Raw genomic sequence first — 26,100 nt, forward strand, 5'->3', positions numbered from 1 at the left:
AAACTAAACAAAATATAACAGTGGCATACACATAAATGTTTTTTCCATTGATGTTTTGGCCAACAAAAGAAAGATGCTTTTCTTAAATTACAAGTTAAGACACAGATTTCACTCAGAGTTTTTAATTTTAAGGAAAAAAGAAACCCAGAATTCTCTTCCTTGGATTCACATATTACAATACCAGATTCACTTGGGTCTCTGGAGCATGTTTCTAAACTGTCATTCTTATTGTTTTCATTTCACTACACTAGAAAATCTCAGTGACTGACTTTTGAAGAGCCATCCTGATATCGAGGTTAAACACTGTCTCTCTTGTTCAAGGCAAGGGTCTACGAAGCCAGAAGTCCTGTCTATTCAATGGCCTGGAAAACGATCCAGCCGCCGAGTCCAGAGACACAACAGCTTCTCCCCCAACAGCCCTCAGTTTAATGCCAGTGGTCCAGGTAATAATGCAACTGTCATTGTTTTCTCTCTTCAGAGTCAATTCAATTTGTATTTTAAAACAAGCAAAACTGTAGCTAGAACAACACTGGTAATGGGATATTTTCCATTGGCCAAGTTGCCGAGCATTCAAGCAGTGTGGGTTCTAAGATATTAAGAGCTTGGGTAATGAATCTGTCAGTTTTGTCAGAATCCTAGCAGTTATGTCTGTTCAGCACACACAAGGAAGTGAGCAGGGAAGCAAGTAGCTCAGTCAGCTAAAACCCTTGAGTCTGATAGAAATCCCTTAAAGCATAAGCATATGCTTTAGGCTGTATTCTAATATGCTGTAGATCCCCAAGCCTCTCTAAGCCTACTCTAAACTCATTTTAGAAAATTTTAGAAAAATAACTGCTGCTTCCTTTCATGATAGGACTAAAATCATAGCTGGTACTTAGAAGTGTGTAATGCAATATAGCATTTACTGGGTTAATACCTTGCTAATAATTGTTAGGTGTTTAAATTTCTAACCATGCCATTTATAATAATTACTTTAAAATCAATTTGAGATATGCAAATGTATGCTGCTAAGCATTTGTCATTTTTATAAAGCTTGTATACAATATGCATATGGATCACGTGCACATGTCATTTTGACACAAATGGATCTTTAAATATCTAACATTTCAGAAAATCCAAGTACTGACTATAGACTATATCCTATATTTACACAGACTGTAACTGAAAGATTTCCAAGAGCTTTCTTAAGTGCTGTTTTATTTTATCTGCAAACCATACATGATAGATGCCGTTATCCCCATTCCCTATAGCTGAGGAAACCACAGCCCAGAAAAGTAAAGGATTTGTTCAAGATCATATGGAGTATTAGTCCATTTTCACTGTGAAGCCAGTGGCTTCCAACCAGCTTCTGATATATGGTTGGTTGTGATTTTGGTGAGCTCAGCTGGCCTTGGCTCTGGGCTGTAGGTTGGGTTCCGATCTCTCCTCATGTAGCCTCTGTGTAATCAGGAACAACTCCAGGTGATGGCAATCCCACCTTGTGAATGTCAGGAGCACAAATAGTTAGTTCAGATCATACAAGTGTATTTCAAACCATTGCATGCTTATTGTATGCTAACTTTCCACAGCACCAAAGGAGTCTGATGGACAAGGCCAGTGACAAGGGGGAGGTGAGATGAATTGTACTCCACCCACTATAGTAAGAGGTCCTGTGAAATCATGGGGCAAAAGATAACATATAATTCAGTAACAGGAGATAGTGAAGAAGTAGAAACAATAATACAGTCTACCACATGTGACTAGAAAATGACAATGTGAGGTTCCAGAGGCAAAATCTAGAATGTTCATTTCATTTTAGTTAGAAAATCATATTGAGTCTGAAATATCTTTCTAAGGGACTTTGATGTGACAGCTGTGTTAGATCCTTTTAGGAACAATCCAAATTGGAGATAAATTAATTAAAAATAAACATGAACTGTGAACTAAAAAATAAGCTTTGTTTATGTATTTGTATTTTCCTTAAGCAGTCCTAGTCTCCCCTTTTTGCAGCCACTTCTTTGTGAAAGTGCAACTGCTTATTTTTGCACCATAATTTATTTATGGAAAAGGTATTTCTTCAAAGAAGCAGATGAAAAAGTGAATTTGTGACATAAAGCACTGTTTATTATAATAAGGTGTTGTCTTCATTGCATTAAATGCTAAAGCAAGACATTTTAGTCTTGACTTCAATCCCATCCACATATCAGAAATAATAATCAATATTACTTCAGCATCTCCCTGTGAAAATATTTTGGGTGGTCTGCAATAAGGATACACAAGGATACCAGTTTATTTGTGCAGATGCACAGGTCACAACTCTTCCCTTTGTGTAGCTATATTAATAACAACAACAAAAATAGTAGTGTTTAATCTGGTGCTAGGTACAGATAAATATGATCATATAACCTCATTCAATCTTCATTCTTCACAGCAAGGCTGGTGCTAATATTATTACCATGTTACAATAAGAAAACGGAGGCTAGTGGAGTCAACTAATTTGACGGAGATCAGCAGACTGCTCCCTTAACAGCTATGCCATAACCATAGTGTCAGTGTATACTAGGGTTAGCTCCTAGGAAAGAAGACACCACCAACTGTCCTGCTCTTACTTGTATTTCTCTGTGACTGTAACAATTTGTTCTTTGGTCTGGTCAGGGCTGTGATTTCACTGGCTCCAATCACTGAAATCATACTGCATTACTGCCCCAGGAGTAAATGTAGAATTGATTGTTGCTCCCCTTTTCCAAGAGAAAAATTTGCCACCCAGTGGGGTAGTAAAAATAGCTCAGGGGATCTGTTCTTTTGAATATCAAAGGCCAGTACAGACAAAAATGCACATCAAAACAAAAAACAAAACAAAAAACAAAAAAAACACCCAGGATGGTGAAAATGAACTCACTGGGATGCATGGGTCTGTGGGGACTTAGAAAGCATTCATGTGAATACATTTTCTGAAAACACGGTTGACTATTTAGCTATGCTGCAGTCTTCCTGCAGAAAGAAAGCTCTGAGATATCCTTGCATTCCTCTCAGTCTAGTTTAACGTTTTTCCCTCATGATTTTCCTCCCCCAGGCTTATTAGAAGAAGACAGTCAGTGGATGACCCAGATAAACAGACTACAGAAATTAATTGATAGGCTGGAAAAGAAGGTATGTGTTTTTCTTCCTTCTTACTACCATTTTTCAAGAGTTCCAACCACAACCCTCATTGTCCCAGTAGCTGAGACTGCCCATTGGATAGAGTAATAGTTAGGATCCACTGATCCCAGGATGATGTCTGCTTGTTGGTGGTTTTGTTTTGTTTGTTAAAGCAAATATAGGAGCTCCTTTTAATTCTCCCACCCACCTAGCCCTGCCTACTTGCAATTATATTTAAAGGTGGATATAATGTTGAGGGTTAAAGAAACACACTATGTTTCCTGACTCTAGTTATCAGTGATCTAGGTGGCAGTGTGCTTGAGTGATGCCAACGGCAGCTCATGGGGATGATCTGGTTGAAGTCCTGGAAATATTTCAAGGTGATGCAGGGACATGGCTTTACAATATGCTAAAAGAGATTCCACTCAACTTAGCATATTAACTGATGATTTGGGGCATTAAAGCTGCCTAGTTTTGCAAGCAAGTTAGGATGTTGAAGAGTTCTTCAGATATATACATATATAATCATTCATTATATGCTTCTGGTTATTGTCTAAATATTTTTATTGATTAATTCAAATTGTACTAAATAGTCCTGGTATTGTAGTGATATTTCCGCTATACAGGATGGGAGGGGCCATCTTTGTCAATCACTAAAAATATGTTTCCTTTACATGCCAGGCACCAAGAAAGAAACATACATGTTTGAGATAGAGTCACTTATTTTTAGCAACTCACAGTCTAGTTGTAAAAAAAAGCTCTTTTCTTATGTATTCAAAAAAAGTTAATTGATTACTGAAAAAATATATGCAGTAGCATATAACTGGGTTCATAGTTAACGCTCAGTAAACACTTGGTGGCTGTCTGAGACATGCTGAAGGAATGGAGCAGAGGCTGAAACTCACAGATGTTGACTTGAAGAGGAGAGTCCACCTTGTGCTATCATGCTCTGCAAGGACTTCGTGTGACAGGAAGAGCTGATGCTGGACCTTGAAAATGATGTCTCAGGAATTTTGATTGTAATTTAATTTAATCTAATTTAATAAAAAAGAATTTTCTGGTAGATATGGGGGTGAAAACAATATCGATAGACAATCTAGAGAACTGGACCTGGGAAAAGGCAGGAGACAAGACAACTCTGGAAATCCAGAAATATTCAACAGTTTTTCAGGGTACCGCCACTGGAATTAGTGAGTTCCAACCATTTCCACTCTTTTGGCATTCTGCCCAAGATTCCACTTCCCAAGTGGGGAGAGTCTGGTCGGTCCATCTGGGGTCACATACAAGCCTTTTGGAGGGAAGGGAAGAGCACCCTGATTATCAAACCCAGAGGAAAGGAAAGCATAATGCCCTCAAAGTCAGAACCAGTGCTGGCCAGCTACCAAACTAAGAAACTAACGAAGATCTACTAAGAAAAGTGAGATTTGAGTGTATAAAAAGTAGCTGGAGAGGCCGTGTAAGTAGGGCAATGGCTTGAATAAAAATTAAGTAGGCCATTCTGGTCAGAATCTTTCATTTAGGGAGGTAGTAACAAGATTGTATGGCTAGGGTGTCCACCTACCACATGGGAGGTCCAAGTTTCAGACCCAGAGCCTCCTGACCCTTATGATGAGTTGGCCCATGCACAGTGCTGATGCGCTCAAGGAGTGCTGTGCCATGCAGGGGTGTCCCCTGCATAGGGGAGTCCCACACGCAAGGAGTGTGCCCCGTAAGGAGAGCGCCCAGCATAAAAAAAGTGCAGCCTGCCCAGGAATGGTGCTGCACACACGGAGAGCTGATGCAGCAAGATGACACAACAAAACAAGACACAGATTCCAGGTGCTGCTGACAAGAATACAAGCAAACACAGAAGAACACACAGCAAATGGACACAGAGAGCAGACAACTGGGGGCGGGGAGGGGACAGGAAAGGGGAAATAAATAAATAAATAAATAATCTTTTTTTAAAAAAAGATTGACAGACAGTTGGGGGTCCAATAATGGAGGGTTTTAAGTAACAGAGTAGGGGATTTGAACTTCATTTCAGAGACGACAGGAAGCATTTATTATTTTTCAACAGGTAAGTGACAGAAAGGGATCCTTGGAGAATTGGGCAGCAAAAATGAAAAATGGGTTCAAACTAGAAAAGACAAGGCTCAGAGCCACAAGATTCAGTGCAGACAATGGCATTAAAAGAACAGATTTTGAGGCCTGAGCCCACTAGATCAGATATGGCAAGAGATGGGCCCAGACTAATTTGGTAGATTAAAAGAAAAGAGCAAATTTGAAAGACCTAATGTGGTATGACAGGTAAAGGACAGGGGAAACTTAAATAGGAATCTGAGGGTTTAGGTCTGAAAGTCTGGGAAAATTATACCACTGACAGAAAAGGGAGAGAAGTGAAAGACAACTGGTGAAGTGATGTGAGAGAGCAACTGCTTTTCTAGGTATCAGAGACTTAGGGAGCCATTAGGTGTGAAATCAGGCTATTGTTAGAGTCCTGGGAGCCATCTCCATAAAGATGAAGCCTCAAGCCCTGAGAATAGGTAAGGACCTCTAGGAGATTCTATAGAAAGAAGAGCCAAATACAGAGGAGGCTACCTTGAAAAGCTCCAGTCCCTCTGTCCTCTGTCTTTATTTTGTAAATTGACATTGACCACATACTGGGGCAAATATTAAATTAAGAGTTTGCTGTAAGTCAGCTTTCCTTCTTCCCTCAAACAATTAGTATGTGAGCTGAGACTAGAAAGATCTGTAGGTAAAATTGTGGCTCTGGAAATTAGTTTTCTAGTGTTGTAATCCAAGAACCCTATTTGAAAACCAATCCTATTAAAACATAAGTCTCATTTGTTAAATACATTTAAATTAATTTGAAGAACACAAATATCTTTTTTTTAAGTGGTTTTGGCAGAGTGGGTGTAGCTCAGTTGTTTTAGTACCTGCTTTGCATGTTCGAGGTACTGGGTTCAAAATCCAGTATCTCCTAAAGTAAATAAATAAAATATGATTTTGAATCTCTTGATAGACCTGTGGGTATTATATTATATTGTTTGTTTGGTTGGTTTTTCATGTTTTGTTTTTTTGTGTGTGGGGTTTTTTTTGGTGTCTTAAATTTACATAGTTATTTTAAAGAATGTCTCCAACTTGGGTCATAACTTTTTTCCAACTTTAAATCAAAGTGTTGTCACATCTCTTTCTTTCCCAGACTTTTTTCTCCCACCCTTTCAATGAGAGAGTTTCATTTTGAAGACAGTGTCTAAGCGGTTTGCTAAAAGTACAATGCATGGGGCTCCAGCTGTGTGGGGCTCAGCATGAGCCATCTAAATGAATGGAGAAGCAGTGCAAGTTCAGTTTTCTTCTGCAACTTATTCTTTACTGTGCTGAATTGGGTTTTTAGAGAAAAACTACCCAATTATCAAACAGTGGCTAAGTGCATGTCATTTCACTGCTGCCTACCTTGTCTGCAGTTGTTAGCACTAGGTTTGATCTTCCATTACATGGAAGAGTACCTAAGGTGGAACATATGTTATCTTTTCTCTCCATTAAGTATTTATGATAAATCCTGCTTCCACTGTAAACCAAAGCACGTGGTTTACACATGTAAACAATGCATGTGGAAAAAAAACACTTGCTATCTCTTCAAGATCCTTCAGGCATTCCTTCTTTCCATTCCAGCCTCTGTGGGTATTTACAGATATACATTAAAGTTATATTTCATGGTTTGCTTAAACCCAGCAGAAGAGACCTTTAATGATTAGAAGAAACAAACAGCAAAAACAAAATACTCAATTCTTCGTGGAGTCCTCAGTGTGTCATCAGATCCCAGGATGTCCTCACTTGAAGGGATTTAATTAGGGACACCACGCTAGCTCATGCAAATTGTTCTACATTTTTCTTACCTTTGATCAGAGGTGGGAGGACTGAACACTGTACCTGAGTTGATTCAGGGAAGGAGTGATCAAGGGGACAAAGTTTCTATCTGTAAAGGATTTTTCATTTTTAGCTCACATCTATATTTAGGTCATTTGCCTTTGTATAAAAGCTGTGATTTAGATGGAGCATTCATTTAGCCATTCATTCATTCAGCTAACACGTGTTATATACCTTCTATATGTCAGGTTCTATTCTGGCAGAGGGAATACGGTAGTGATAAAAATCGATAAGGTCTTTGGTCTCTGGGGAGATAGACAAAAGAACAAGTATGTCCATGAAACAATATAATTTCAGATAGTGAAGAAAACATAGGGTAATATGACAGAGATGTGTGGAATACTCAACTGGGTGGTCTGGAAAGTTCTCTATGGAGATTCTCTAAGGATGTGATATTTGAGTTATGGTATAAAAGAGGAGAAGGTGCCAGCCAGCTGGGGGGAGACATTCTGTAGAATAGAGAATTTAAGGCACAGGGAACAATGAAAGTGAAGCCCAAAGAAATTAAATAATTTGCCTAAAGTTAAATCACAAAAGAACAGCACAGCCGAGTTACATAGCTCTGCTATTAACAGGCTTAAATTACTTCAGCTAGTCTGGATTTCTACATCTTTCTATTTTTTTCTTATCTATTTAAAGGAATTTTTGTGCGTAAAACTACTTAACAGAAATGCTAGGATTTCACAGAATGGAGTTCTTGTAGATTACATTCGGTTTCACTGGGCGACATTAGAATTATCCATTGGTCATTGCAGAAGGCTCTAGTGTCTGTTTCATTTTTAGCTGAGTTAGGTGAGTTTTCATTTACTTTTCAATTCAGCTTTTTTTTTTTAATGAAGCAAAATTAGTACTAGAATACGTATACATTATAGCAGCAGCATTAATATCTACCATAATCTCCTAAGAAATGTAGAAATGTGGCAATATAGCACAAAAGAAATCAGCCTGTTAGTCCTGGTCATTCTAAGTAAATTTTTCTTCAAATATATGCTGTTTCTTTTCCTTAGCTAATTTCCAATCCCCACCCCCACCCCATTTCTTCTTCTAACCAAAGGACCTCAAACTTGAACCAATGGAAGAAGAAGTTATTGAAGGGAATTCTAAATCTGTAAGTATTTTTTCTAGATCAAAATTTTTTTAAAATATGCTTTGAAAACATGATTTAATTTCTTCAGAAATTAATTACTATCTCAATGAAAAATTGAGAAAGTGAAAGATACATGGGCATATTTCATTTTTGCATGGGTAAGTAGAGTTTACTGAATTGGCCCATAGAAACCTAATACCTATTTTACAGGTTTTTATGAAAGCACCTGGCATATGTACAAAATGAAAATGTTATGCAGGTATAAATCAATGAGTTATAAAATAAGTGAATATTACTGGCAGACTAGAGCAACATTCAAATTCTGTCATACTCACATATACTAGGTTGAATGCTACATCTGAGTTGAAACCTTATCAGAGTTATTATTGTATTTCCTATATTTATCCCAGGGTCAGGCACATTGTAGGTGCCTAGAAATAATTTTTCAAAGAATAAATTGGCATCCAGAGAAAAGGGACAATTTATATCCCCTGGGAAAAAACGTTCCTCCAGAGTGCTGGTGGTTTATGGAGCTTGAAAGAAAGACGGATGGAGCGATCCTGATAGATCCACTAAGATGCCACAAAATGAACTTATTGAGTAAACCAATTGAAAAACAATATGTGCTATATTATTTGAGGCAAATATTTATAATACCTTCTGTTTGGGGAAACTGGATGCTTACATTTACATGTGCCAGTAACTTGGATTTTAAAAACTTGGGTACCTATAGAAAATCACTTTTCTTACTACCTTGAATTATAACATACTTTATAGATCTTGAAGGACCAGTCACATATCCACAAAACAATAACAGAAAACACCTTCCATTTCTGTATCTAGCACTTATTTCACAGGCACAGACAACGTGATAGAAGCAGCTAAGAATTCCTGTGTGTCAAGGCCCTGCTCATCTGTCCAAAATCCAGAGCACAAAGGGAGTCTTAAGAAAGGAAGCTTTGGGGGATTCTCAGAAAAGATTAGTGATGACTGTTATGATTAGAATCCTAAAGATTTGAACACTTCCCCCTCATATAAACCATATTTTCACTACATGCTCAATGCTTTTACTCCTCCCAAAACAGGGATGTGATCTATATTAATTCATCAGAAAAACAGAATTTTAAAATAGATTTTGGTGGGAAGGTAAGAGGAGAGTGGTATAGGGCACACGTTCTATGAATAAGAGGTTTGTGCAGTCCCTTAGGAATTATGACGTTGTGAATTTGCATCTATGTCATCTCAAAGATTTGCATGAAGGGAAAACTACACTCCAGTAAAAAAAATAAACATAAACCTATCTAATGATATGAGCCAAGTGTCTATTCTTAATTTCCTAATGTAGGACTACTCTCTCTCTCCAGCCATTAAGAATAAAAACCATCTGAGATGGCTTATAAAAGGTGGTTTATGAACCATTTTCTGGTTCCTGACAGAGGAGAGAGGCCAATGCTAATTTTAAAAGATCAATGCATACAAAATTACTAATTCAGTAGCACATAGAAATATGTACTTAAAAAAATAGGAAAAGGCAAGGTGGTTCAGCAGTCAGAATTGCTTGAAAAAAGCAAAGCAGGAAAGGATATTCCTTAAATATTCTCAACCATGTGTAAAAGAAAACTATGCTCTTTAAGAAGAGACATATAGTTAATTATTTGAGCTGGTTGTTTCTTCAGCAACACCAAAAATATTTAAAAGTTGTGGGTATTTTTTATTAGTAGTACAAGCCTTACCTTCAATTCCTATAAAATCTCCTAAATTCAGACTGACCCAAAGAGATTTTCTCTTGCTATTTTATAGGTAGTATAATTGTATCTTACTATGTGTTCAGTAATTTATCCTGGTGACCAAAACCAGTTTTAGAATTCATTGACTAGAGAGGTATTTCTCCTTTGCCATTAGTGTATGCATGATAACTTTGAAAAATAAATTCCACTGCAGAAAGCAAATGCTATGTTGTATTATATTTTGTTTCTTAAAAGCTAATCTTCACTGTGCATTTGCTATGTGCCAACCATTGTGCTAAACACATTAAAAACTCAATCATCACAGCAGCCCCATAAAGTGGTGCTATCACTGGCCTCACTTTACAGGTGGAGAAATTAAGGTATAGAGAGGTTTAAATACCATAGCTAAAGCCCAGCAATTCAATACCAGACCTATACAAATCACTACAAGGTAACACTCAACCCTACTGTTTGGCCGATTTTATGGGCACTAGTAGAGTTGACTCTTTGCTAATGAGGTGGAGTGTGGGCTAACATTTGACTCCATTTCATCAGGTTTTCTACCATTTGAAGAGAGCAGATTATCTGGTAGTCTTATTTAAGCACCCAGCAGAAGTCCTGAACCCTGACAACTGCCAAACCTAAAGTTTTCTGGACTATGTGCCATTACATAATGATGAGTCTAAGATGTTATGTCTTTCTTTAAATCCATAATTTTGGCTTAGACCAGAGTAAGAAAAGTAGCATATATTGAATGCCTATCATGAGACAAAATCTTTACATTTATTATTCCATTTAATTTCCCCAATTACCCTTTACTATCAATACCATTATTCCAGTTTTATGTTTCAGAAGATTTGAGAAAGATTAACCTGTTTAAGGCCACATAGTAAAAGTGAAGCCAGTTCTTCTTCATTTATACCCTTGCTATTGAAAGAGAAAGATGAAGGATATAAAGGACAACATGACGAAGATGGCTAAAGAGCACCTGACAATTGTGTGTTGCTGTAGAATTCAGGTTCATATTGAATCCTTTTCTGTAATGAATAGAGTATAAATAAAATTTATTAAAGGTATTTTTAAAAGTTAATGGCTAAAAAATGGAAACATCTTTCATTTGTTCTACAAATAACTCATGGTCACTTACTGTGTGCCAGACTTGTAAGAGAGGGGCTGGAGATAAAGTGGTGAATATGACAGACTAAAAGAAAATGCAAGCAATTAAACAAGGGTTTACAATAAAATGTGATGAGCATTATAATAGGGGAAGCATAGCCTTGCTTTGCAAGAGGTCACAACTTAATTGAGATGACTAGGGAAGACTTCCAGAAGAACACGTTATTTAAGCTAAAATCCAGATAGAGTAAGTAGGAATTCTTTACAATAATATTATCTCTAAATATTGCCTTCTAACACTGCACTGAAAGAACATAGGGCTATCAAAATGTTTCAAATTATTTATAACAAGCATATTATAAAGACATAGCTGCCTTAGGAATTCAGTTTTCTTTTTGCTGAGATAAAATAGAAGATAAATGTACAACAGGAATAAATCCAGATCTAAAGTCCAAGACTATGACTTTATAACTTATTAATAATTTGGGAATGCCTTGTCTTCCAGCTCTCAAGTACCAAGTACTGGAGGTAAATCATGAAAAGTCAATCTGATATTTGAAGGGAATTGCTCCAACCAGACCATTCCTAATGGGCTGGGTCAGGTATATGGATTCACTTGGATCCTTTTTGCCTGGTGCCATTGAGTGCCTGTGTGGCACTTCTTATCACAAGACTATTGGAAAGGTAGTCATTTTCCACATATTTTTGAAATTCAAAAGAAATTTTTAAAAAATCAATTTTAAACTAAATTTGAGCACATTCTTCTGCTTTTCAAAAAATTTTCTTCACACTGCTGTTGTATACACTAGAATAGCTTATCATGCAATAAGAAACTGCAAATCTAATATATTGTTCTGCTTCTCCACCCCCACTAATTCTTTGGTAGGGTTTTGTGGAGTAAGTCAATTCTGCCATATACTTAAAGTATTTTGCAGGTTATTTCCAACTAACATGTCAGGAGCAAGCAAAACATAATTTTGCTTGGCAATTATTAAGTGATTCAATAAGTACACACCAGGAAGGCGATGATATCTCTGAAGCTATACTTGGAATACTATTGTAAATATAGTAAATAGTCAGTCAACATGAAAAATAAGCTGCATTTCAAATATACTTACTTAGATTAAAAAAGCTAACTGCAAATTAGAAATGTTCCAAGGCAGATGTAACTGTCATCTAATATCACTGGCAAATGCACTATTCTATAAACTTGGATTGACTTTTCATACTTATATAGCACTTTCAGCTTAAGAAATTCCAAATATTCCACCATTGTTCCATTTAACAAATTTATCATAAGGCAAGTGATAAAGGCTACACTACTCCTTCTACACCAGAGAAACAAAAACAGCATTGTTATATTCTCCCAGGAATATAACTGAACTGTCTACACAGCTATGAGGTCTCTGATTTCCATAACATTTTAGGCTGTATATTTGACATATAGAAATATCATCAAGACATTATGACTCTTTCCTCACCTCTCCCATATCTCACACCCACAGCTTTTCTTCATCTGGACATCTTAGAAAATTTAAGGATTTTTTTGACTTTCAGAAAGTCTGCCTTAAATTAATCATGATTCTAAAAGCTCCACTTCTCAAGTAGTCATGAACCTCAGGCAGATTATCTGGGCCTCATGAACTAATATCTTCATTTAAATGTCTATGGGATGGCAGCGGACTTGGCCCAGTAGTTAGGGCATCCGTCTACCACATGGGAGGTCTGCGGTTCACACCCCGGGCCTCCTTGACCCGTGTGCAGCTGGCCCATGCGCAGTGCTGATGCGCGCAAGGAGTGCCGAGCTACTCAGGGGTGTCCCCCGCATAGGGGAGCCCCATACACAAGGAGTGCGCCCCATAAGGAAAGCTACCCAGGGTGAAAGAAAGTGCAGCCTGCCCAGGAATGGTGCCACAAACACAGAGAGCTGACACAACAAGATGATGCAACAACAAAAAAAAGAAACACAGATTCCCAGTGCCTCTGACAACAACAGAAGTGGACAAAGAAGACGCAGCAAATAGACACAGAGAACAGACAACGGGGGGGGGGGGGGGTGGGGGGGGAGGGGGGCGGAGAAGGGGAGAGAAATAAAAATAAACAAATCTTTAAAAAAATTTAAAAAAAGTCTATGGAGAAGAGAGGAAAGGCATGCCTTATTTAAGTTGCAAAGTAAAATCTGGGAGCTAAGAGTTTAATTTTTGCTTATCATATTCATACCCATGCTTAAAAATGGTAATTTACTTAGCTATTGTTGCTCAACAAACCACTTCAAAATGTAGTGGCTATAAAGGAGTGGATGTAGCTCAAGTGGTTGAGCACCTGCTTCCCATGTGTGAGGTCCTGGGTCTAATCACTGGCCCCAGAACCTAAATAAAAAAGTGTAGTGGCCTGTAACAATAACCACAAATCTGGAAGTAGACAATTTAGGCTGGGAGCAACTGGTAATTCTTATGGACTCAGCTGCTAATCTTTAGGCATGTGTAGTCAGCTGAATGTCAGCTTTGTTAATCTTGGCTGGACTTTCACACATGTACATCTGAGTCTCAGCTGGGATCAATCGGTTGATTTGGCTCTACTCTATGTGCTCTTTCATCCTCTAGCACAGCAGTCAGCAAACTACAGCCTCCCAACTGTTTCTGTGCATAGTTTTATTGGAGCACAGTCATGGCCTTTGTTTATGTGTTGTCTTTGGCTGCTTTCACACTACATCAGCAGAGTTGAGTAGTTGTGAGAGGAACCATATGGTCCACAAAGCCTATAATATTTACTATTTGGCCCTTTAAAGAAAATATTGCTGACCCCAGCTTTAGCAGGCCAGCCGGGACTTGTTCAGATGGCAGTCGCAGAGATTTAAGAGCAAGAGTGGAAGCTCACAAGGAGCCTTGGGCCTACACTTGCATCAGGCACACTGCCACATCTGCCATGTTCTCTTGGCAAATTAGAAGGCCAACCCAGGAAGAAGGGAACAAGAATCCATATCTTGATGAAAGGAGCTGAAAAGGCACATTTCAAAAGGCAGGAGGGTAGTTATGTAATCTACCACAGTGGATTATATAAGAATTATCTTCAGACTGAGAGAACTCTAGTGGAAAAGGTGGATATATTTATATGTCTCTTTAGGAAAGCCAATGAGAATCATCTGAATCATTGTTAGTCACAAAATTCTGACCTAGGGATTTCTGCAAAAATAACATGTCCACAATTATTTTGGCAGAGATTAACTTTAGTTATTAACTGTTGGAGAAAATGCGGCACTTACTGGGACACGGAGACTGATTGACCATAAGCAAAGAATTTATTGAGAAGGTCCCCCAACAGAGGGGTCTGAAGAACAGACTTCAGCCAACTCCTGGAATGGGGGAATTTGAATTTATACAGTACATTCTTAGGTGGAGGAATGATAGTGGGAGGGGGTTGAGGGTCCGTGAGGTTCAGGGACCAATAGGAAGCTTTAGAGGTGAGAAAATTTTCCTGATAATGATTAGGGGATTTATGTTCTCCTGAAATGCTGCAGGAGCAAATGTTTCTTTTGATCTGTAGGGCTTTAAAGGGTTTCTTTATTTCCTCTGATATGCAAATATGAAACTTTCCCTTTCCCTCTGATATGCAGGTAGAGGTAGTAAAGATCTCCTCCATCTCCCTCTGATATGCAGATGATGAAGATCTCTATCTCCCTTTACTCCGGTCTCTACACGGTTCCTTTGTTTAACCTGTGGGAAAATGCCGTGCCCTCAGACACAGTGGTGGGGGTGAGGGGTGGGGTGGCAGGTTTACCTTTTTCCCAATGCATATTGGGAAACTGAGGTACAGCCTGTTAATTATTGCAGACCTCTAACATTAATCTTAAAACCACAGAGTCATATAGGAGGCTGGCAAAGTCATATAGGAAACTGATTGTTCAGTCACACAACCTGAGGAGATAGTTATAAGCCTTTCTCTGAGTTAAAAGCTCAGTTAAAACTATTGAACTCATTAAGTGTAAGAAAGAAATCTTCTGGAAGAAAATAAGGCTCACCTGATTGTGGAGAAGAAAAGAATTTATTCTTAATCTTATAAGAACGGGTACACCATAACGTGGCTGGCACACTGAACAAAGGAAAATGAACCAATTTATACCCCTAAGCCTAGCACACAGCCCTTCCTCTGTTTCTCCATAGATTGTATACTTTAGAGGTTACAGCCTACCCAAGAGGTCTAACTTTCCTGCACAAGTGCCCTAGTTTAAGATTAACAGTTCCCCCCATCACATTCAACCATTTTGGCTTTTACCTGCTCCTTTTGCCAAACAAGGAATGGAATTTAGTGCTGAATTGGTATTGACTTAGCTTTTTCTTGTGCATCCTTTTTTTTTTGGCTATAGGACTGGCTTAAGCTGGTTTCCTTTGTTTTTGCTTAACTCAGGAGTGGGAGACTGACTCAGTAGGCTGCCAGGTTACATTAATTAATATTTTTTTCTCCCTGCTTTATATTACCTTCATGTGAAAACTAAACTCATCCTTGTCTCTTACATTAAGAAGCCTAGGCCATGGAAACAAATAGATCCAAAATGTATTATGGAGACAACACAGTGAGTGGTTGTTCCTTGTCCAGTAGACAATGGCTCAGGGACATAGCTTCTTTTCGTCTTGTGGCTCTGCCATCAGGACTTCATCTAGCCAACCAAAAAGGAAAAGAGAATGTGAAGGAGGCTCACATCCTTCTTAAAAGTCTTGGCTCAAAGTGGTACCCACACATCTGCTCATATTCCATTGGTGAGAACTCATCAGTTGGTTTTAGCTAATCGTAAGTGATGCTGGGCAATGCTGTGTACCTAGAAAGAAGAAATGGCTCTTGATGAATAGCTTGGAGTCTCTGCCACAGTTCACCTTTTGGTCCTCAAATATTCATTTGCTCCCTTCCCACATAGAGAACACACTCACAGACTCTATATGGACCCAATGTCTCTTCATTTTTGCTTCTGTCTCAAAATCAAGGATCTCTTGATGATGTTCAGTTCTCTCCATAGGGTCAGGATGTAGTCCCTTGAATTCTGACAAACCTATGAACAAAAAGACAAGTTATCTGCTCCCTCCCAGCTCCTCCACACACACAATTATACATTAATAAAGCTGGGCTGGGAACTGCCATATAAATTGTCATTAAAAAGGGGATAAAATGGAAACATGCAGGATTCACTCACCCATTTCAATGATGAATTCATGCTGGGAAGGTACTTTTCGATGACAGTTCCTTGTTTAAACACTGGATGCCCATTGGGGAAGGAACTGTCCATTATTCTTTTTTTGAAAGGTGGTTCTTGATCCACTGTTTGCATAGACTGCATCTGAAATGGCCCATTGGAGAGTATTTCCTTTCCTGGGGGGGGGGTGTACAGTATTCACAACCTGCTTCAGGAGCTCATATAAGTTTAGCGGCCCAAATGTTATTTTAACGTAAACATTTTAAGGTTTTTAAGATTGGGCTCAAAACTTCTTTGTTCCAGTAAACATTCTCTCAAACACTGAATAGACTTTCAGTCAGTTTACGTATAGTCAGTTTCACGTGCCAGTAACTGTACCCAAAGACATAGTTTTCAAGCCTGTTTTATTTCTTTACCAATACTAATACAGAATTCTATCTTGATCACTTGCTGAATGCCCAGAATCTAGCTCTTAGTATTTACCTGACATGAAATAGGAGCATTTGCTGAATATATGCAATGCCTAAAATAGTGTCTATAAAACAATTGGTGTTCAACAAATGGTAGCTATTAACGTGAAATGAGAACCTCATTGCAGTAGCCATCAGGCCAGGGTTTTAATTCTGCTTTACCACTATTTGGGTAATATGTCTGAGTTATTTTCTTCATATTCTAGATGGTCCTTTGGTTATTTTATACTTTTGATTTGCCCCCAATCCTTATTCTCTTTTGTACTTTTATGATTCACTCTCAATCCTTGAAGAAGACAGGATTAATCTTGAGATCAAAATTCCACAATAAGCCTATAGAGATCTTCAGGAAAGTCTTAAAACTATATCAATTCTATAATGGTAATAGGATTTGTTATAGGAAGCAGTTGGCCTTCAACCCAATACAATCCATTTAAAGCAGGCACCATCTAACACCATGAGATTTTGCATGGGGTCTATTCTAAGTGCTTAATGTGCATGAGAATCCCATATGGTTAATGTACCTTTGAAAGTGCATCAGTGAATACTGAAGTTTTAAAATTTCAGTGTTTGAAATGATTCTTACAATAAATATGTCTAATATCACAGTATATCCAAGGATTTGCTGGAGCTGTGCACAGTGCAGTTTAGGACTATAAATTTCTCTTTAAAATTTGGTAAATAACTCCAAGTTGGTGACTGCAACCCTAGCTGCATATTAGAATCACTTGGTCAAAAATTTAAAGTCCCATTGCCAGGACCCCACTCCAGGGACTCTGATATGTTGTAATTTCTAAACCTCCCCAGTAATTCTAATTGAGAATCACTGCTTTAAAGGGGAAAACATCAGTGTAAAAGACACTTTCCTTTAGCTTCTGCTACTAGAAGTGAGACAAATACCTGTGTATATTACAGTATTAATATAGTTTTATTATGTGGAATCGCCTTGACCTTCGTTGGTCATATTTTATAAACAAAAATCATTTGTTTTGTGTAGAAGGATAGGATGGGCATTGGGGTCTGGCTTAGCAGCAAGGCTCTGTGACAGTCAGCCAGTAATGTTCACCCTTTCCTCACAGCATATCATGCTTGTGCAGCGTCAGATGTCTGTGATTGAGGAGGACTTGGAGGAATTTCAACTTGCTCTAAAACACTATGTGGAGAGTGCTTCCTCCCAAACTGGATGCTTGCGGTAAGTTCTCCGGGTACATTCCTTAGTGGCATGGAGGGTGGTGGGGGGAGAAGGCATCCTAACATCTCGGGAGGGTACAGATCTGGAAGACTAGCATTTGGGAATCCTTGGGTTAAGTTACACTGATCCTCCCAACCTCTGGGTTACGCAGTTTGCAGAATATAACAGGTTGTTTTCTCATTTATGCTTGGACCTTGTATCAGTTTGATCATTAGTGGCACCAAAGGAAATAAAATGGAAAGAATAATCTAACTGAGGAGTTTTAAGGCGATTTTAAATTCCTCATTTGCAGCCAGGCAAGTTCACAGTCTGATTTAAAATTGTCTCTGGTAGATGAGGCCCAAACTCCAGAGCATCTAGCTCTGATTGCTCCCTTGGCAGCATGCCTGATGGCATAGTAACCATTTTAACCATTATGAAAGTGCACAGATCTCTGAAATCATGATTTTAGAACTTGGGCATAGAAGAAAATTCAACATCTCTTTCCTTTCCTCTTTCCTTGTCCATCCCTAGCTCAGAGTCCTATTATCTCAGGCTATAAAAATTAACTAACTGTTCCTCATCATCAGTTTCTACACTCTAACCTGGCAAATAAACAAATGCTAGAATAATTTTTCAGAAACCATTATCATAGAATTCCCTTCATCAGAAACCTGCGGTAACTCTCTAATAAGTGTCTTATCAAATGTTAGATGTCTATGCTGACTCTGCATGTATCCTACCAACAGACCCCAGCAATACATATCACTATCGCTTGTTTTCCCTCACCTGGACACTCTGCCATAATGCACAGCTGCTGTTGGACTTTCCAGCATCATCTTTTAATTCCTATCTTGTGCATTTGATTGATCATTCTCAACACACAGAAATGTGTTGCAGGTCTCTGCCATCCCATGCCCTGCCCTAAATCCAAAACCCAGCCCCAAACTCTCCTGCTCCTGAAAACTTCCACAACTAATTCTAATCCTATCATGTATGCTTGTTTTAACTATACTTCATTATCCTCTACAAGGGTTTGTATGTGTGTGTACACAAACACATTCTTTGTCTCTGAATGCTTTGGTGTTCCTCCCAGTAATTATCTTTCATTCATATTCCAGCAGAATACCACCCCAGCTAAGAAGTTTGACTCTGGAATTAAACATGGGCTCTTACTAGACTTGTGGCTTTGGGAAAGACCCTAACTGGCTCTGAGCCTCAGTTTCCTTATGAGAAACCTCATAACCTCATTAGATGATTGGAAAGATTAACTGAGATAGTCCATGTGAAAGGCTTAGCCCAGAACAGCACTGGTCATATCCACCGAGGACCCACTGAATGTGAGCCAGGATTACTATTGCATTTGGGCACCCTTCATTGTCCAACTAGCTGACGACCCTTCTAGAGTATAGAGTATAGAGGATTTGCTCATGCACTTCCCAGTAGTACCATTGTAACAGAAACACAGGAAATGCTGTTTCCATTATTTTTTGTTCTGTTTTTCTTTATATCAGGCACAGAAGGGCACACATCAAAATCCATTTTAGTCCTTTTAGTTCAATGATTCAAAAGAGAATGGGGAGAATACTTAGAAATAGAACTTCATTTTAGAAAATTCAAAAAGAACACCCGTGTGGCATGGCACTCCTTGCGTGCATCATCACTGCCCATGGGCCAGCTCCACACGGGTCAAGGAGGCCCGGGGTTTGAACCGCAGACCTCCCATGTGGTAGATGGATGCCCTAACCACTGGGCCAAGTCTGCTTCCCTGTAATATACTCTTCTTCTCCTTTTCCTTTGCGAGACTGGACTGTTCTTAATACCTCTTTACCTCCTTCTTGCTGCTGATTTTTCAGCTAATTTCCTTTTACTGGAAATATCAAAAAGTCAACTATAAAGAACATTAGAGATTCATCACACATGGATGGAATATGTGGAATACACATGTTATGGTGGGGACACCTATCTAAATTCATTTTTCAGTTTTACCAGTTAATTAAATTCAATTTTCTACCTATACTGATTGATGAATAATTAAATGGGCCACTCACACCATCAGTCATGCTCCAATATGTCCAACATGATTGCTTACGACCTGGCTAACAAAATAACGTTCTGCAAATTACCCAAGCTTTGACATTTTCTCATTCACTCATCATGTTTGGCTTAGCCATACCATGGTTAGATAGGAAATGCTACCATAAAATACTGAGGATTTACTGGATTGGGCATTTTGTATCCATTTTCTTAATTTTCACAGCAATCTTGAGACATGAATTATATCCATCTAGGAGGAAACTGATGCTCAGACAGAATAAATAACTTGCCCAAGTTTGTCTGATTCTAAAGCCCACATTTAATTCCTTCTTGCCAACATTCAGGCATCCTTGAATTAGTTCCCTGGACCTTCTGTGGTTAACCAAGAGTATAATAGGCAAGATCCTTCCAGTTCCAATTACAATAAGATCCCACTTTGTTAAAGTCAGACCACTGAAGTAGAGAAGATTTGCCCTCTAGGTAGTTGACTAGGAGATTCAGACGCTTGGGGACTGACACAGGCTTCCTCATAGTAATCAATCAATTGAGATTTAAATCTGAGTTTTTACTGAAGATCTCAGGCAGATGAATTGTGTGGACCCATGTAGAAGCACATATATACAAGCCTCATTTGATGCTTGTGATTCTGCACTTACTTTGTATTCATGAAGTTCATTAATCCGTTTGTGGAGGCAAACATTTGAATATATGTAGTGTACACAGTGTGTTCTCAAAACTGTGCTTGGCGCCAGAGGAGAACAGTTTTTCTTCAAAGAACTTACTCTAGTTGGAAAAGGAGAAAATAGTTGCAAAATACTTCATTCAGGAAGGTAGAGAGCAATGAAAGCCATGTTCTTGATGCAAGATTTCAAAGTTGTTAGTGTGTATAAAATGATTTCTAAAGTCACACTCAGCTCTAAAACTCTAGATTCTCAAAGTATTAAACTCCATGTCAAGAAGTGAGGGAAATTGAATATGGGATTGTATTTATAAGAATCGACTCTGAGGCTGGATCAAGGCTAGAGAAACATCTTTGAGAACTAATGATTCCCACACATTGAGCCATTAATCATTTAGGAGTATCTGGATCTTCCTATGGCAGAATGTGGGGACTGTCCCTCCTGATGCACCTTTTTTCTGGTAGTCAGACTCTTTAGGTTAATTAAGGTGTGGGATGGGGGAAAGAGAAAATCAAGAGGAAGGAAGAATCCTGTCCATCATGGACCACTTGCCTTGGGTAAGGTCCTTACCCCCCACCTGTTCTAGAGCCACATCCTTTTCCCCTAGAAGCCATTTCATTCACTCGTTTTCCAACTGCTAGGAATGTTCAAGTTCTGTCAAAGCTCACAGCTAAAGCTCTTAGTGACTACACACAGACAGCTTAGACAAAGAACGTTTGCAACAGGAAGTGAGTGTCAACTGTCACAGGAAGTATAAACAGGTCAAGGAGGAAGATAAAGGGTGTTCTAGGTTAGTAAAGTCACATAAGCGGCAGCTCACAGGTGTGTCACTTAATTTCAGGTTTGCAAATAACTGAAAACTAAACATTCAAGCCTTAAGCCTTTTAACAATTCCTGACTGAAATATTTTTAAAGATTATTTCATAGTTAACCTTTTCTTGTTCTGTGCTCTCGTTGTATACACATCATTATTGATATTGTATTGTCTCAAATAGCAAGGTGCCTAAATGTCAGATGTCATGGCTATGTGTAGTGGTCTGTTTGGCCCTTAATTGAAAGCATTCAGTCTGTAAAGCAATTCTGGTTTGCATTTTACTCATAACTCATATCTTTGCACACAAATTAGAGAACCATTATCTTAGAGAAAATAACTATTCAAAAAGAAAAATGAAGAGAGCTTAGTCATATTTCAATAAAAATTTTTATTTAAAACATACAAAAAATCTTAGACTAGAAGTGAGGAACCTTGTGTTTTAGTCCCAGCTCTGATACTAATCTATTATGTGACTTGAAGCAATGCATTTTGTTATTCTCAGCCTAGGCTTCCCTGGCTATAAAAGAGATTGAACTACTCTCTAACCAAATAGTTCTTAAATATTTGTGGTTCACACATACTTTCAAGACTATGACAAAAGCTATGGATTCTTTTCCCAGGAAAAAGTATATAGCACATTAATTTACAGATAATTTCTGGAGTTTCAAGGAACCCCCAAAAGGCCCATCCATGAACTCCTTGGATTAGAACATTTCAAATTTCACTTTCTACTCAATTCCTATGAGCCTAAAACAAAAACTTTTCCTAGAAAATATAACCTAGAGCTTATAAGAATATTTGCTGTGTTATACCTTCATCAATCAAGCTAGATATACAACACTATGAGTCATAGGCAAAGAGCTTTAAAAATTTGTGTATAGGTACCGCCATCTGCTGGTCATTCTTAGGTAAATCCTAAATCCACATTAATCTTTATTTTCCTGGTACCTTCTTTGTTCTCTATAAACTCAATGTCCTGTTGTTTTTCTAGCCTCACATTTTGCTTTCTAATGAAAATGTATTGTGACAGATTAGGTTGTACAGGACCTGTGGTATTTTTAAAGGCATCTTTGGAGTAGTGGATGTGGCTCAAGTAATAAGGCCTCCACCTACCATATGGGAAGACCCAGGTTTGATCTCTGGGGCCCCTGGAAAAAAAGAAGAAGAGAAAAAGTGCCCATGTTGGCAAGCCAATGCCTATGTGATGAGCCGAGTGCCCATGCAGTGAGTCGAGTGCCCATGTAGTGAGCCGACTGCCGTGTGGCAAGCCAAGTACCCATGTGGGTACCCGCGTGGTGAGCCAGTGCCCATGTGGTGAGCAAAATGCCCACATGAGAGCCTGCATGGCAATCCAAGCACCCACGCAGTTTGCCAGTGCCTGCGCAGTAAGCGGAGTACCTCTATGAGTGCCCACGTGGTGAGCCAGTGCCTGTGCAAGATGATGACTCAACAAAGAGAGATGAAGGGGAGAGTCAAGGTGAAGTGCAGCATACACCAAGAACTGAGGTGACACAATTGACAGGGGACCTCTCTCCACATCAGAGGTTCCCAGGATCAAATTCCAGTGAATCCTAGAGGAGAAAGACGGGAAGAGAAGACAAAAAGAAAAATAGATACAGAAGATCACACAGCAAATGAACACAGACATTCAAACAAAACAACAGGAAGGGGGGAGTGGGAAAGGAAAAGCAAGAAGGAGGGAGAGGGGGAAGGGGAGAAATAAAAAAAGGCATCTTTGATTTTGTCCCATTCTCTCATTTATTCATCTGTTCCTTCTTCTTGTTTCACCTTGATCCTCATCACTTCTCACCTAATTATTCCATTGACCTTTGAGCTTTTTTCCTGTTTTTATTATTGCCCTCCATATCATATGCCACAGTGCCATCAAAGGATCTTTTAAAACATGGCTCTAACCATGTCTCTTTCCTTGCTTTAAAACCTTCATTGGTTTCTCACTGCTTTGGGATTAAATAGACACACTTCACCTCAATCTGTCTTTTCAATCATTACTCTCCTCACTTTTCCAAAATATATAGGCCTTTACATATATTCAGGCTTGTCAAAGGACTAGAAGGAACAAATCTGTTTTCCCCAAACTAGAAAAGCAGTTTAAAACTACAATTATGATAGGAATGTGAATTCTTAAACTTGATCTGGACTGAGACGAAGTTGAAGAGTAAGAGAGAAAAAAGGAAAAACCATTTGGCATGGACAAAGCTAGGAGTTAAGTTTGTATAGCAACAGTGTGGTCCATGTGACTTAAATGGCTTAGAACAGGATCCCAGGCCAAAGCTGTCAATAGAGGAAGGGAGTAAGGCCAAGAATTTGGCAATCACTGTAGAGTTAACAGGCCTGGAGTTAACAGGCCTCAAGCCAAAGAGTTATACTTGAGGTCAAGGACAGTAGGGCACAATCATATTTTTCTGAACTCTCACACAACTAATGCTCAAAAAATCTTTAATTAGTAGATAATATATGAATTTATACCAAAGTTATATTTGTGATATCGAATCTCTTTGTAATGCCAAACAAGAAAACTGAAAAAACCTTATGCCAAAAAGATATACTGAACCCTTGACAAAAATACTCAATTTTTATGCAGACACATTAAGTAGTTTCATGTACAAATGGATGATTGTTTTATACCACACAGAGTTGATAAGAAAAATTAGTTTGCTCCTTGTTTTTAAATTTACTGTAACTAATTATGCATTTTCTTTTCCTTTCCAGGATCTCTGTACAGAAGCTTTCAAATGAATCTCGCTACATGATTTATGAGTTCTGGGAGAATAGTAGTGCATGGAATAGGTACGTTATGAGCAGAACTTACTTTTTGTGAAGTAAAGTAGGTAGCAACATATAAGACAATTTTAGGACCTATAGGAAAAGATTCATTTCCTGTACTGTGCCTTAAAACCAGTCCCATTTGCTCATTTATCCTGAATATGACATATTTAGGAATTTCTTGCATGGTATTTTCATTGTGCTTTCCTCTTGAAGCACAAATACTTTGGTTATATGCCTACTCTTAGTCTTAACTATTTAATGAATGCTTTTAGATAAGGTTTAAATAGGGCTCATGGGCATCTACTACATACAGGCAGGTGAGAGAGAGGATGCAGAAAACGGAGGACAAGAAAAATTATTTACCTTCTCATTTTCCCTAAAATAAGCTCTGTGATTATTATTTTACAAATAAACTATATAAATGGTTAGGAAAATTACAGCCTAACAACTTTGCTAAATGTCTTTAAACACTGAAAATTAAGGGAAAATTTAGGACATTGGCACAGATAAAAAAATAAACTTCCCTGAAAGTAAAATAATTACTAACAAAATATATAATTAGAAAAGTGGGAACAAGGAAATACTTGTTATTCTGAGATTATGAGATTATAGGAAACTTTCAGTTGGTTTTAAATGGCACAGAGAATATAGCTTTCTAACAAGTCGATAGTTAGGATATTAAAATATGGTGATGGAAGAAATGGAATACCTGAAAATTCCACTGATATATATTTCATCTAAGAGTTTGATTTTAGTGGCTTTTCTTAAAGGCACTTTGTGGTATAGTGAAGGCATAATTGAGAACTATAGAATTTCAGCATAGGAGACTTAAAGGAAACCTATTTGACAGTGCTTCCAGGCCTACACCATTAGATGACTTTTCTTTTTATCCTCTAGGTATAAAGACTCTACAGGCCTTTTCTAAACTACCCTATTTTTTAAAAAATATCCTAACAGTCAAGAAGTCTTCCTTCTGTTTAAACTTTCTGCTACAATTAAAGGTTCCCTCCAATTGTTTTATATTCTGTAGAGAATTAATGATCTTTTTAAATTCCTTTTATGTAAATTATTAAATTATCCTGAGTCTTTTTTTAAAGGCTAAATAACCATTTTAAAAAGTCTGTATTCAGGCACTTAATCCAAATCATCCAAAAAGTTGCCATCTTAATTTAATTTGAGCTCTACTGCTTCTATTTAGAAATATTATAAATACAAATGCATAGCCTTAACCTATAATTATTTATACAGCCATCATCAGACAAATTACAGCAAGATGTTCCAAAGAAGTAACGTGGATTTCTTGGAAACCCCAGAGCTCACATCTACTATGCTAGTTCCTGGTAATTATCTTGGGTTCACAATGATTCTGTGCACTTTTGTACTGTCTTTTTTTTTGAAGATATTCTTTTCTCACATACTCATACACTCACACTATTAATGGTGCTCCCTTTATAATTTCTTTACATATTAAAGTGGGAGGAGGCAGGGAAGAAACAAAAAGTCTATGTATTTCTTCTGTTAGCTCCAGTCCTTAGTTGGTCCTAATTGTATTCCTGGCTATACTGAACATAACATGAGTAATTTGCTGGTCATCATTAAAATTTTAACATGAAGTATAGGCTAGATCATGATACTTCTAAAAATTACCCAAATCCTTTATGATGTTGGAATTCAGTGTATTGAATACAATTTGAAATAAGTGGACCATGGACTGGAGATTGAAATTATGCTAAAATGTTTTTATTACAATAGTTGCTGAACTATTATTTATAATTGGGGAAAGGATAATGGAGAGAATGCTTTGAAATGAAATTATCTAAGAAATCTGGCCTAGACAAATCATATTTAAGATAATTCAGAAGCAAAATTCATTTGTTCATCAACCCATCTATCTGTCCCAATTACCCTTGAGTATTAATATGTCTTAGGCATTGGGGTGATATGGGTGCTTAACTGGCTACTGAATGAGTCTCAAATATGAACAAGCATTATGATATAAGCTA

The 26,100-nt window shown here is 38.0% G+C and overlaps 1 protein-coding gene across 1 annotated transcript in view; it reads left to right on the top strand.

Annotated features, from left to right (window-relative positions):
- NECAB1 (N-terminal EF-hand calcium binding protein 1) overlaps positions 1–26,100 on the top strand; it is a 247,317-nt gene that overhangs the window by 213,227 nt on the left and 7,990 nt on the right. The window contains exons 7-12 of the mRNA XM_012518134.4: positions 322–443; positions 3,053–3,129; positions 8,081–8,134; positions 17,688–17,800; positions 24,041–24,118; positions 25,346–25,437. Of these exons, the coding sequence (XP_012373588.1) occupies positions 322–443; positions 3,053–3,129; positions 8,081–8,134; positions 17,688–17,800; positions 24,041–24,118; positions 25,346–25,437 (536 nt within the window). The remainder of the gene's footprint in view (positions 1–321; positions 444–3,052; positions 3,130–8,080; positions 8,135–17,687; positions 17,801–24,040; positions 24,119–25,345; positions 25,438–26,100) is intronic.

The sequence above is a fragment of the Dasypus novemcinctus genome, chromosome 14 (genome assembly GCF_030445035.2).
Source record: "Dasypus novemcinctus isolate mDasNov1 chromosome 14, mDasNov1.1.hap2, whole genome shotgun sequence".
NCBI classification, from domain to species: Eukaryota; Metazoa; Chordata; class Mammalia; order Cingulata; family Dasypodidae; genus Dasypus; species Dasypus novemcinctus.